Raw genomic sequence first — 12,909 nt, forward strand, 5'->3', positions numbered from 1 at the left:
GCAGTGATTTTATACCATTTGCACTTCCAGCCTCCCTTGGGTACAGTGTGTAAGGGCGGGTCCAAGCAATAAGTGTGATAGCTGACATCACAGTCATCACAAAGCAGCAAACGGGCAGGATCTGAAGCCTTCCCACACACCTCACACACGATACACTCAAGACAACGCCAGCCTTTTCTCAACATCATCTTGGTGATCTACAGAGGAGACAAATAGCTGTTTAGATGTCCAAACAAGAGCTGTTCTTTTCAGTGAATACAATGTATAAATTAGTCACCAAACCAGAAAGCATAGAGACTCCAAATGCTTACTTTGCTGTTTACACAATATGGATGATAACATTGAGCACACTGAGCACAGGCTAGAAGCTGGCCCTCCACACCTTGTCCAAAACTTCCACAAACTACACACATGTCCTGAGCCACAAAAAAATACAAGAGAAGATAGACATCAATAAACACATTTTCCACATAAGATGCTGAATTTTATGGCAAGAATGGAACAGTGAAAAGTGGATCATTACCTGCTGCAGGACAAACTTATCAGTGTTGGAGAAAAGTACCACAGTATTTTGCATGGTGTCATCTTCCTCCTCATCTTCCTCTTTGCTAACTCCAGTGTCTGCAGTCATGCTTAACTGCAAAAATTAAAAATGCATTTGAACTAATCTGAGATCTAAAGTTTAAACATTTACAATAGACTATAAGCAGATTAGACTCCAAATCATCATAATGCTACATTCAGACAAAATGGCATAAGTGGGTTCCAATCACAACAATTTTATTTAAAGGTGAAGTGTGTACATTTTTCCATGTTAAGCTACTTTTGCCTATACCAGCTTAAAAGGATAATTCACCCAAAGATGAAAATTCTCTCATCAATTACTCACCCTCGTGCCATCTCAGATGTGCATGACTTTCTTCTGCTGAATACAAACAGTGGATGGCATGAGGGCGAGTAAATGATGAAAAAAATTTAAATTTTTGGGTGAACTATCACTTGAATATGCAGAGACATACTCTCTTTCAGCTTTAATTCATCTGACTGTCTTCTTTATTCCATTAAGATGATCTGTAAGGTGTTTGTTTCATGTTTTGTGTTTGCACTGTAACAAATAATAATAATAATATGAAGAGACAATTCGACAAAGCAATTTGTACCTTAATTTTCTCTAAAAACCTAACAATGTCTCTGTGGTGCTCAAAATGTCTGTTTGTTTTGAGTGACATGTCCAGCACGGAGCATATTCAGAAGGCTGTTAAAATTTTTTTTTTTTGCAATTTTGTTCAGTGGCAATAATGGTGCAGACATTACACACTCCAGCTTTAAGGACAAGTTAATAGTTAAGTCCTTAAAAATACAAATAAATAATTTTTTATTATTTACATAAATTAATAAATAAACTCACAAGAAAGGCATCTATGCAAGAGGCCATTGCTTTGAGACGTGATCGCCCACGGCCTCTTCCACCTCCACCACCACAACCACCACCACGTGGCCGACGTTTCCCTGGGAAACCGCTGCCTCTGCCCTGGAGGGTTAGAAATGTAAATATATGAGTGTTAATAAGCTTAATGTTGGACTAGTGGAAAAAGTAAAAAAAAAAAAAAACACCCTTCAGAACTATGACAGTGTATATGTGGAGAATAAATGTTGTGCCAAAAATCTACCTGTTTTACCCGTGAGCGCCCTGGAGAACCCCGACGCTTCACTTTATCTCCATCGTGCTTCAGCGGGTCAAAAGGCAGTGAGTCCTCCGTTTCAGTGAGCAATGAATCAGAACGGGTCCTGCCGGCTTGTACCAGATCCATAGACAGCATCTGAGAGTCTGCCTCGGCTGGTGAGCCAAGGAAACCGCTGCTGCTCTCGTCACCATGGCTGATGTTTGATGTCTCATCGAGGACCAGCTCTGGCTTTGTATAGGTCTCTTGAGACTCCTGTCTGGACTGATCATCTTCCCCTTGACTTTCATCTTTTTGCAAAGCCTCCTCAAAGGACTCATCTACCCCCTGCTCCTCCTCCTCCTCCTCTTCTTCATCCTCAGACTGGCCCATTCTATCATCAGTGTCAGATGCAGCATGCATTTCCAACACAGGAGCAGGGGAAGGAGTCCGATCTAGTGCTTCTTCTTGCCGTGACTCAGACCCTGCCGCTTCCGAAACAGGGAGTGTGATTTGAAAAGACCGAGAACATGGACTCGATGGAGGCTTTGTTTCCATGATCTCCTCTGTAATGTGCAACTCTGTCTCAGATTGAGGAGGCTTGTATTCCCCTTGTGACTTATCCCGTCTTTCTAAATGAGTTTCAGCTACATCAGGTTGGACTTCCTCTATAGTGTAAGGGACAGGGCTGTCTGGACTAACCTTCACAGGAGGGTCCTGAGAGTCTTCCGATTTTTCCTCAACAACCTCTGTGACTATTTCATTGAAGATACCCTCCTCTTTTTGTTTCTCATCAACATCTACAAAAAAAAATACGAGTTTAAGTAATAATCAAACACTAAACATCCTTTCAATGCAGCTCAATGGCCTGTGATAGTGAAGTTACACTAATGGTCACATCTGAAAAGTATGGACGTTTTTGATTTTACCTGCAACTGTAGCGTTAGGAGACTGCTGTTCAGCAAAGACCTGACTGTGCACATTGATCTCTGTGGAGACATCAGTGCCCTCTGGCCGTAGTTCCACTTCCATAATGCTTTCTTTTTCTTCGGTTGTTTCCACAACCTCAGAATCAACCCCTAAAATGAAACACATTAGCTCAATATCTGCATTTAGCATCCATCAAAAATACTCCCCAAAAAAATAGCAAATAACATAAAGAATCCTTTAAAATTAGAAAAACAGAGTGCAAGTGGTTCTTGCCTGTGTAAGAGACATTGTCACAAGTGTCTACAGTGGCTGCCAGAGTGTTGCTATGCTTGTGCTAACATGTTCTGAGCACAGTTAGCACATTTCTATGTGGTTGCTAGGGTGTTCTGGGTGGTTGCTTACTGGCCCAAGTCAAAGGACACAACCCTCAACTTGACACCATATTCTGATCTCTAGAGACACCCTTGCCCAATTTAATGTTCACAAGTCAAAAATAGTAGAAAATTACATTTGTTCAAATGCTTAACCCTAAGTATGAGCTATAGTAATAGTGCTGCTTGCCTTAGCATGACAATTAAGAAAAAAAAATGAAGATAAGATAAATAAAAATGATGAAAGGACATACCCAACTCCATAGGCACCTCCAAATCAGCTTTCTCATCTACTTGTGAGGATGACACCACCTCAGATTCAACTGAAACCTCATCTGGTGCTTCTTTGCAGAGCACACAGATGCATTTCTCCTCAGGAGTTCCTGACAGGGAGGCACAATTACTGTGTACCCATCTGTGAGGGACAGAAAAAGATTAGACAGGAGTTAAAAATATGCAGCTACAGATGAAAGCAAATTTGTGCTACTTTGTGGTGAATTTTGGCTTCTCACACTAGTGAATTTTTAAAGATCACTTCAATTTTAGTTACAGCATTTAGTAAACAGTTTGTGTACAGTACCAGGCATTCGCCTCAATGAAATACCTTGCTGATTTTTTACAGCAAGAGAAATAAGGCACAAACTCACCTGTGGCACATGGAGCAGCAATGTTGCAGGGAGACAGAGGCCTCTGTTGCTTTACTGCAAACGCCGCAGACAGAGGTGCGCCTGCGCTGGCAGCCTTCACATACTGTGTAGCTCTCGAACCAATGTTCAGAGCCAGGAAGCTTCAGCCCTCGCACACCACAGTCAATACACACACGGCACCGCTGAGACAGACATGCAAATGAGGTCAACCAAACCAATAGTGCACTATTTTACTCACAAAAATCACATTTTCCTATTCACCAAACATATACAAAAACTGATATCACCTTTACAAGCCACACTGTCTCTTAGGGCTATCGCAAAAGGCACAACACAAATCTTTTGCTTCCTTAAAGTGGAAAAAGAAGATGTAAGGCAGAGCGTTGGCTACAGTCACCATTTACTTTCATTGCATCTTATTTGCAAACAAAGAAAATTAATGGGGAATGAAGCAAAATGCTGCCTAACATCTCCTTTTATGTTCCACAGAGGAAAGCAAACTTATACAAGTTTGAAACAAAATGAGGGAGAATACATGACAAGGGTAAGTAAATTACATAATTTTAATTTTGGGGTGAACCATTCCTTTAAAACTGCTTAAATAACAAGTTAAAAATGTCACCAAATGTATACAATTGAAAAATTCAAGTGATTTCTTTATTCAGGTTTAGGCCAGATACAAAAACTGAACAGGCCTGAATTCTGCCTTAAATGGTGATTTTAAACAGATGAAGTGCGTGTAAGAATGAGTCATGGGAATGAGCTTACTTTGCACTTCCATGAGTCAGGGGGTACAGAGTCCATCGCTGGCAGTAGACAGAAGGTGTGGTAGCCCTTGTCACAAGCATCACAAACCAACATCTTTGAATCTTCCCCTGGTTGCCTGGACATCACAAATAAAGATGCTCTATTATCCACAAAGACAGATAAGACAATCCACACACACCAATAACACACTCACCGACCACTTTATTAGGTACACCTGTACATCTATATATTCATGCCAATATCTGATCAGCCAATCAGCAGCAGCGTAATCCATAAAATCATGTAGATACGGGTCAGGAACTTCAGTTAATGTTCAACCATTTAAATGGAGAGAAAAAATGTGATCTCAGTGATTTCAAGCGTGTCATGATTTTTGATGCCAGACAGGCTGGGTTGAGTATTTCTGTAACTGCTGATCTCCTGGGATTTCCATGCATGACAGTCTGTAGAGTTTACTCAGAATGGTGCCAAAAACAAAAAACATCCAGTCAGCGGCAGTTCTGCAGACGGAAATGCAATGTTGATGAGAGGTCAATGAAGAATGGCCAGACTGGTTCGAGCTGACAAAGTCACTCACTAGTAACTTAGAGAACCCCTTTGTACAAATGGACTGAACAGAATAGCATATCAGAATGCATAACTTGTCAAACCTTAAGGCAGACTCAGCTTTCTGTTCTTTGCTGACAGAAGCTGAACCTGGCGTGGTCTTCTACTGATCACTGAGGTCACATTTTTTCACCTCATTCTGATGGATGATGTGAACATTAACTGAAGGTCCTGACCCGTATCTGCTTGATTTTATGCAATGCTGCCATACGATTGGCTGATTAGATATTTGCATGAATAAGTATGTGTACAGGTGTATGTAATAAAGTGGTTGAAAATGCAATCATAATTTACTCACCCTCATTTTGTTTCAAACCAATATGATTTTCTTCTATAGAAGAAAAAAGGAGATTTTAGGCAGAATGATAACCTCAGTCACCATTCACTTTTATTGTATGGAAAAAAGATGTAATGAAAGTGAATAGTTACAGAGAGTCCTTTTGCATAACATCTCCTTTTGTGCTTCACAGTAGATAGAAAAACATACAAGTTTGAAACAACATGATGGTGAGTAAATTATGATTGAATTTTCATTTAACAGTGAACCATACTTCTAATTTATCATTAAGTGTAAAAATGGCTAGATGCATTCAAACGTACCTGCAGGTCTGGCACACCTTGCATTCTGGACACTGCCAGCCAGAACGCTGAAGTGGTGTGGCACTGATTTCAAGACAGGCGTCATGATAGTGCTGCCCACAGCCTGTACAGTATAGCAGACCTGACAGGTCCCCAGCAGAGTCACAGACTGCACACAGCGCCTCCTCTCCAGCTGAAAAACAAACAGTCATCTCAGCAACCACAAACATTATTTACTGATGATATCATCTCTTCCTCTGTAATTTCATACCGATCTCCTCAGCCTTGTCTATGTGCTCTCGACAGAGGAGCGCCAGCTGCTTCATGGACTGGAATGATCCACTTGCAGCTGAGCAGGGGAAGTGGTAGAACCGTGAGCAGCCTTCGGCCTGGCACCGGATGGTAGCACCCAACCGTTTACAATAATCACAAGGCTGAAGCAAAGACAAAAAAGACAGGTAAAGGGAAGAAATGTGTCTGCTATTAAGCTAAATTTACAAGATTTTTTAATGTTTTAATAAAGAAAGCTCTCAGCCTACCCGCTGTATCCCTGAGATGACTGCCTTATCCACGTTTATCAGCACCTCATCCTCAGTCTGTTCTACTCCCTCTGACCACATGGCACACCAGTGGTGAACCCAGCTGCTCCCTGTTTCATATGGAAAATGATTTCCTGTAATAAATAGTGCTGGCAAATTTTTTAATCTTCACAATAATTTTGCTGGCAATATAAAATTAAGCAACATTCTGAATATTGCAATGATTTAATGTGCTTTTTTTATATTTGTAGAATGTAAATTGTATGAATATAATTTTATTTGAATGTATTTTATATTATTTCTTGATTCATTAATTTTTATAAAATAGCACTCATTTCAGAAATCCTTAATGTGTATCTTTAACTACACACTGTCATATCAACAAAGTTTGTTATTCACTAAAAGAACATTTTGGTAGAAGTAAATAATTCTGTAGAAAGCATTGTATGTTTTGTGGTTTAGAATCAAATGAACAAGCTCATAAGTGTCAATCATTCAGGAATTAGACTACACTAGTCACACTGTACACCTCTGTGCAAAAAAAATAAAAAACTGGGCCATACCCAAAAAGGCAAAATATTAAGCTTTTAATGGTCATAACCACAAACAATCAAGAAGCAATAATTGAACAAATAAAGAAACGTAATATGTGAAAGCTTTTCCCTTTGCTTTCTTTAAATATTTATGACAGCTTTTTGAAGAAAGAAGAGTCAATGTTGATGGCTTCAACAGTTAATGAGAGGTAAAAAAAACTATTCCCATTCAAATCTGGACACGGACCATGCCTGATGAACTTATTCTCAAGCCACTTCTTGGTGGTCTTTGCAGTGTAGGCAGAGCACTGCCTTGTTGAAAAATAACATCTGATCATTCCCCTTTAGAAAATAACTTTTCAACTGTGGGAAGCAAGCCTTTCTGCAATATTATCCTTTAATCCATTGCATTTATTGCGATTTCAGTGATGCAGCTCACCAGTACCAGCAGCTGAAAAGGCTCCCCACACTTTGACACTTCTTCCTCCATGCTTCACTGTGGTAAAAATGCATTCACTATTGTATTTCACACCAGATCTTTGAAGACACCTCTCCGGAGCATCACCATGCAATTCAAATTGTGATTCATCTCTCCACACAACTCTGCTGAACCACTCTGAATCAAACTTTCCATATTCTACCAAAAATGTAATTCTGTCTTATGTTTTTATGAGAGAACAATGGCTTTTGAACACATCTTCTAGACACAAAACCTGCATTAGATAACCTTCTGGTTTTTGTTCTTCTTGAAAAGGTCATGTTTTATGAGGACTTCAATTCTGCTGATAGTTTTTGTAGGCTTTTTTCCTGTCTTTGAGAACTGTCGATATCAACAGGTGGTCACCCCTACATGAAGAGGCTTTGAGCCTTCCATTTCCATCCTTTCTGGCAACATCACATGACGTTTCAAAGCATTAACCTATTCTCTTAATAGCTCTGCCTTTAGGGTCTTGTAAACTTCAGAATAGCTACAGTTGGCCTGACACTGACCAGTTCTGCAGTTTTTGCCAGCAACCACTGCGTGATATTTTGCTTTTATTTTTGAACTTTATATCAAATATTTTAATCATTATGGTGATTTTACCTTTGCATTCAAGAAAACTATATAAGGGAATTTCCCTGTTTCTAGATTTTTCCCAAACAGTTCACTGCAGCAAACGTTAATGAGGAAATGGTGGCACAGAAGTGCATCAGGTGTGCATTTGTTTAATTATTTCTAATTTCCTGATGAATGATTTGTTGTGGAGACAAGAAAAAGCTTAATGTTTTGCCTTCTTATATTTTTTTTTGCCCAGCAGTGTATATTTTGCATTGCTAATTCAATAGCAGTGTTGCAATGCTGCTGAGTGGTAGCAGGAAATGCTGTCAAGAGTATATTAGCAGCATGTTCTGTCTGCATCGGTGTTAGAACGCATGTTCAACAACCGTTAACGGAATCGAAAGTCATGAAAATAATTTGGCTCCTGTATTTTCTCACATTTTTTAATGGAATGGTATGAAACTATGTGCAAGTCAACCATTTAAAAAAAAAAAAAAACGCATACATACACATTCAAAAGGATGAAAAATATTAGAATATAATAATTTTTACAATATTTTCCAGCCCTAGTTATAAAGAATAAACATGGGCATTATAAAGAATAAACTGGCAATGTATATAAGTTTTTGTTTTAGCCCGATTTTGATCAATCATCACAACAATTTAAACACTGCAGCACAAATAATGAACCACCTTTACCACTTATCCTTCAAAGGAGTAAGAAATTAGAATAGACTGCGTAATCTGACGTAATCTTAGTTTTCTTTACTAAGGTCAGTCATGACCTATATATGACAAACTATCATGTCAAGCAATTAGGAAATGTCTACTAATGATTGGTCATTAAATAGAAAAATATGGCCAAACACACCTTTAAAATAAGATGTGACATTACTGTGATTCAAAAATACAGATTTTCTGTTTTTACCCGTGTCATCAAAGAGAGATGCCAGACAGGTGGATTCAGAGAATCCAATGGAAGACAGGTCATCGTTTCCAGCTGCTGGCAGAGAGGAGGCAGAGGGCTCCAAGTTGGGCTGATCGGAAGAGGGTCCAAAACACCGGAGCTCACGTTGTCCATGCAGACTACGCTCCACACAATTACACAGAGCACAGGCCCTTACAGTCTCTCTACAAAACATTAACAGTGGCACAGTCAGAAATGACCACAACTCTGTTCATAATACTTCAGCTGGACTTAATTTAATTATAAATTCTCACTGTGCCTGTTATGACTATGTCTGAAATATCTGTTCAATTTGTCCATGCAGCATTGTTCTCTTTAGTAAAGATGGCCATTTCTTATAAATCCAAGCTATTTATGCATGACCTACATTTTATGCAAAGCACTGCAAACTGCAATATTTAATGTAGGCCTTACATTGATGGGTTGGAAGTGTCCACAGTAGTGCCTGAGATGTTCTCTGCAGCAACAGGGGCACTCAGCTCCCCCTCAACCTGAACGGGCTCCTTTGGAGGGGTCCCATCATCAGCTGAGAGGAACATTGCAGCAATAAGTTAATTGTAGATGCAGATATAAATGTGCCCTTGTGTCAGAGAGACTTCAAATAAAATCCCGATGCTGGAGAAGACTCACTTTAAGAAATATAATTACTGCTGTGCAAATAATTATGTATCATCTCTGCTTGAAATGACGATACAAAATACATTCGATTTTCACAAGTTCAGTTTGAAAGCTCTAAATATTAATGCATTTGGACTTATACACCTCCATGAAATGGTGAAAAATAATTAGAATAGTGTAAAGTTACTTAAATATAATGTAGGCGACAGTCTGCATGGTTAATACAGTGAAGTTCTACATTAGAATGGTACCCACTGAAATAGCTGGGATAAGGGTTTAAAAATAGGGATTTTTATGCAACTCAAATTCAAACATACTGACCTGCGGTTTCGGAATCATTTTCATCGCAGTTTGATTTCTGCTCGTCCATTCCTACTTCTGAAGAAGATCTCTATTAAAGAGATCTGAAACAGATAGATTTCCACCAATTATTAAAGTAACATGATACAACAGTAAAGACCAATGCACAGAACCACCCAAGAAGAGTACATGTACAGAAACAAATTCAAGTTTTCCAATTATCTACAGCCTCCAAACACTGTTAATGTACTTAAGATGTAGGAAAACAGTGTATTTGTGGTACTTGAATACACAGATGACACTCGTTCGTAACAAGTTAAGCATTAATGGGAAAGCATCGGATCAGCTGTATTTGCAAATGTCTGGACATACCGCGCCTAGTCAGCAACTGCGTAGTAAAATGTGCACAATCCCGCAAAGTTCACATTACTCCACACCTAACTACGCAAACATAAGTGGATATAGTAAAACACAGCATAAAGAAACTGATTAAATACTAACCATGAGGTGGATTCGCGTGTTCGGTGCATTCTTCCCGTTTTGGTAAACGCTGATGGATAAACAATGGTTTGTAGGTTAGTTAAATTTGTAAGATCCCGCAGCTGCGTCGTTCTGATCGGTTTACAGTAGTGCCTGGAAGCGGCTAACGCGCTAGCTTTCTGACCGGGGTTAACAAACTCTCTGCAAAATAATCCAGTTGTCCATCACCAAATCGGACAAATAGAGAAATTTGAACAAGGTTCTAGTGCTTAGTGATGACGCACGGTCAATAAAACTGTATAACTTCTTGCATAACTAAGATATTTCTTTACTTTCTTTATGTAAAACAACGCTAAAGGGAGAAACACAAAGAAAATACAACTTCCGTGTAGCGCGCTTCCTGTGAGACGCAAAATGGGGTCGGACTGGAACATTTGCATCGGTGTTTAGTTCCGAGAGTGAAAACGCGAAACATGTTTCGTATGTGCATGAGTGCCGATTTGTATACTTAAATATGGTCGCATTAACAAAATAACACCAAAATAATAACAACAAAATAATACAACGAATGTGATTAGTCCCGCCTAATGTATTCATGGAGTTTTTAAAGCAACATGGCATGCGTTGAAAAACGTGAACATGAATTAGGTCATCAGTAGTCAGAGCTTGGTATGAATGTTCCCTCATATTATCAGTTCACAAGGAAATGCAATTCAGTTACAGGTTGCATAATGTGTTCTAGGTTCCAAGTATAAAGAAAAAAATAAAACGGACTGAAACACACAGTCCTCCCCTCTATATTGCACATCCTCCTTGTAGGGGGCCCATCTCCTGATTTACATGTCTGTTTCCTCCCATGACAAAAGACCGTTTAAGAAAACCATAACATCTAGACATGTGAACATTGTATATTGTAAGAGAGGGATATATGGTAGGCTGTAGATTTATAGTGACAGTTTAAAAGGCATTTTAATTGATATAAAGGGAGTCCATTATAAGTGAACTAACGTAATGCAAACACACATGTACAGATGGTTCAGGGCTTGGGTTTGAAACCAATCGAGGGCTTTTAAGGAGGCATCTTCATCTAAAGTAATCTAAACTACTAATATACAAAATTCTTTGGATATCACAATTTTGATTAGGCCAGTTCTTCAAACCAAATTTCCTGAAAGAAGACCTAAAGTTATGAGTGTGTATGTTTACAAGAAATATGGGAATTACTGAATGTTATATATCAATTTTAAAATCAATTTGCCATAAGTAGTTCCATAAAATTGAACATTGCGTTCTTGTTTTGGTGACTGGTCCATCCTCATATGCTAGCAGGCCATTCAGGAGCAAAATCTTTGCTTGTTGTGTCAATCTGGGTTTTAAATGGACACCCGCCAAATGGAGGTTAAATTCGACAGAGGCGGGTAACAAAGTCACTCTTAATAGCCACTTTGGCAGGTGATGTTTTAAGGGGTTTTCCTGCACTGAAAATGTCAGGCAACTCAGAGCCACTGCCGAAGCAAATTTAATTATATTAATCTCGCGTTCAACACTTTATAATCACTAAATATGCCTCTCATTACTTGCATGTGCATTTGTGTGGGGTGAATGAAGCCACCGGAGTGCACATCAGCATGCTCAATATATAGAGCCAGAGCTCTGGGACAGCACAGAGTGAAACTTACAGGATTCAGTCTCGCTTCACTCAATATAGAGGCGGAGACCACAAAACTTATATGACCCTAAATTCTAAAGAGAAGATTCTAGTAAAAAGCAATAAATGGAGAAAGTCAAACCTCTCAAATTGCTAGACAGCCCCTACATTAAAACAGCACGGACATGGTACGGAGACAAATACACATCATCATCCTTCCTAAAATGTTGTGGGTTTTTTTCTTCTTCTTTTTACTGCATAAATGGTAACATGTATAGATTCATATTAGAGGTGCACACAGTAACTTTTGTCTTTGTGTCATCTTGGACTTACACTGACACCTAGCGGCTTTGATGCAGCATCGTTTAAAATCAATAGTTTTCAGTTTCAGATGCCATTGTAGAAATTTAGTATTCACAGTCAGCCATGATTACTTTAATCAATGAGTGGAAGTGTCCAATAATTTGACAGTTACTGAGAATAAGGGAGTAGTTTTTGGCTGGTCATGTGATTCTAACATGGCAGCTCCCATGTGCGGTCCCTCTCTTTGTAGAATAAAACAGCTTTTATAAGGTTACTGATATGACTGGAGTCTTCATTTTAATGTTATTGGTCATGATTTTCTACATATATTGCAAAATTACAATTCATGCATTTAATTTTAAACTTTTTTAATGAGGAATAAATTACAGCGTGCACATGTAAATACCATTTGGGCAAATCTATTAGACTTCTGTGAAAGTTGTAGTTAAAAGTTCTCTAAATTTGTTTTAGTTTTTTCATAACAAATACTATTTTTATTTTTTTAAAGAAAAGATTGTCAACATTAACCTAACCACAGTAATGTGGAGCCAAATAGACATGTTTGTTTGGCTATTTAAATTAAAAGCATACACCAACTAAATTATTTACCACACTACCTTGACAACGTTTGACCTTTAATTTGGGACAAACTGTCAAGCTAAATAATCCTTTCAGATTAATTTGTTGACATGTTTCCCAAGCAGTTTAAGTCCCAACACGCTAACTGGCACTTGCATTCACACATGCTACTGATGGCACAGTCCGCTTATCATTAGTTCTGTATAAATTCGTCTCTGTATTCTAGCATTTCCCATTATTTTTCCACATGCATAAAAGAGGCAACTATTAAAAAGTAACCGAACGGACTGTTTTTAAAGCAATGCATGCTAACAGGCTGTAAGCATCGAGAGGCAGGCTGC

The 12,909-nt window shown here is 38.7% G+C and overlaps 1 protein-coding gene across 1 annotated transcript in view; it reads right to left on the bottom strand.

The window, feature by feature from the left end:
- Positions 1-12,909, bottom strand: part of LOC127618702 (histone-lysine N-methyltransferase 2D-like) — a 38,837-nt gene that overhangs the window by 25,131 nt on the left and 797 nt on the right. Inside the window, exons 2-16 of the mRNA XM_052091303.1 lie at positions 9,580-9,662; positions 9,055-9,166; positions 8,602-8,804; positions 6,102-6,211; positions 5,834-5,996; positions 5,584-5,755; positions 4,378-4,492; positions 3,610-3,791; positions 3,217-3,377; positions 2,591-2,740; positions 1,671-2,461; positions 1,409-1,531; positions 524-637; positions 312-416; positions 16-197 (exon numbers count right to left, since the gene is read on the bottom strand). Coding sequence (XP_051947263.1) covers positions 16-197; positions 312-416; positions 524-637; positions 1,409-1,531; positions 1,671-2,461; positions 2,591-2,740; positions 3,217-3,377; positions 3,610-3,791; positions 4,378-4,492; positions 5,584-5,755; positions 5,834-5,996; positions 6,102-6,211; positions 8,602-8,804; positions 9,055-9,166; positions 9,580-9,628 — 2,732 coding nt within the window. The 5' untranslated portion in view covers positions 9,629-9,662. The remainder of the gene's footprint in view (positions 1-15; positions 198-311; positions 417-523; positions 638-1,408; positions 1,532-1,670; positions 2,462-2,590; positions 2,741-3,216; positions 3,378-3,609; positions 3,792-4,377; positions 4,493-5,583; positions 5,756-5,833; positions 5,997-6,101; positions 6,212-8,601; positions 8,805-9,054; positions 9,167-9,579; positions 9,663-12,909) is intronic.

The sequence above is a fragment of the Xyrauchen texanus genome, chromosome 25 (genome assembly GCF_025860055.1).
Source record: "Xyrauchen texanus isolate HMW12.3.18 chromosome 25, RBS_HiC_50CHRs, whole genome shotgun sequence".
NCBI classification, from domain to species: domain Eukaryota; kingdom Metazoa; phylum Chordata; class Actinopteri; order Cypriniformes; family Catostomidae; genus Xyrauchen; species Xyrauchen texanus.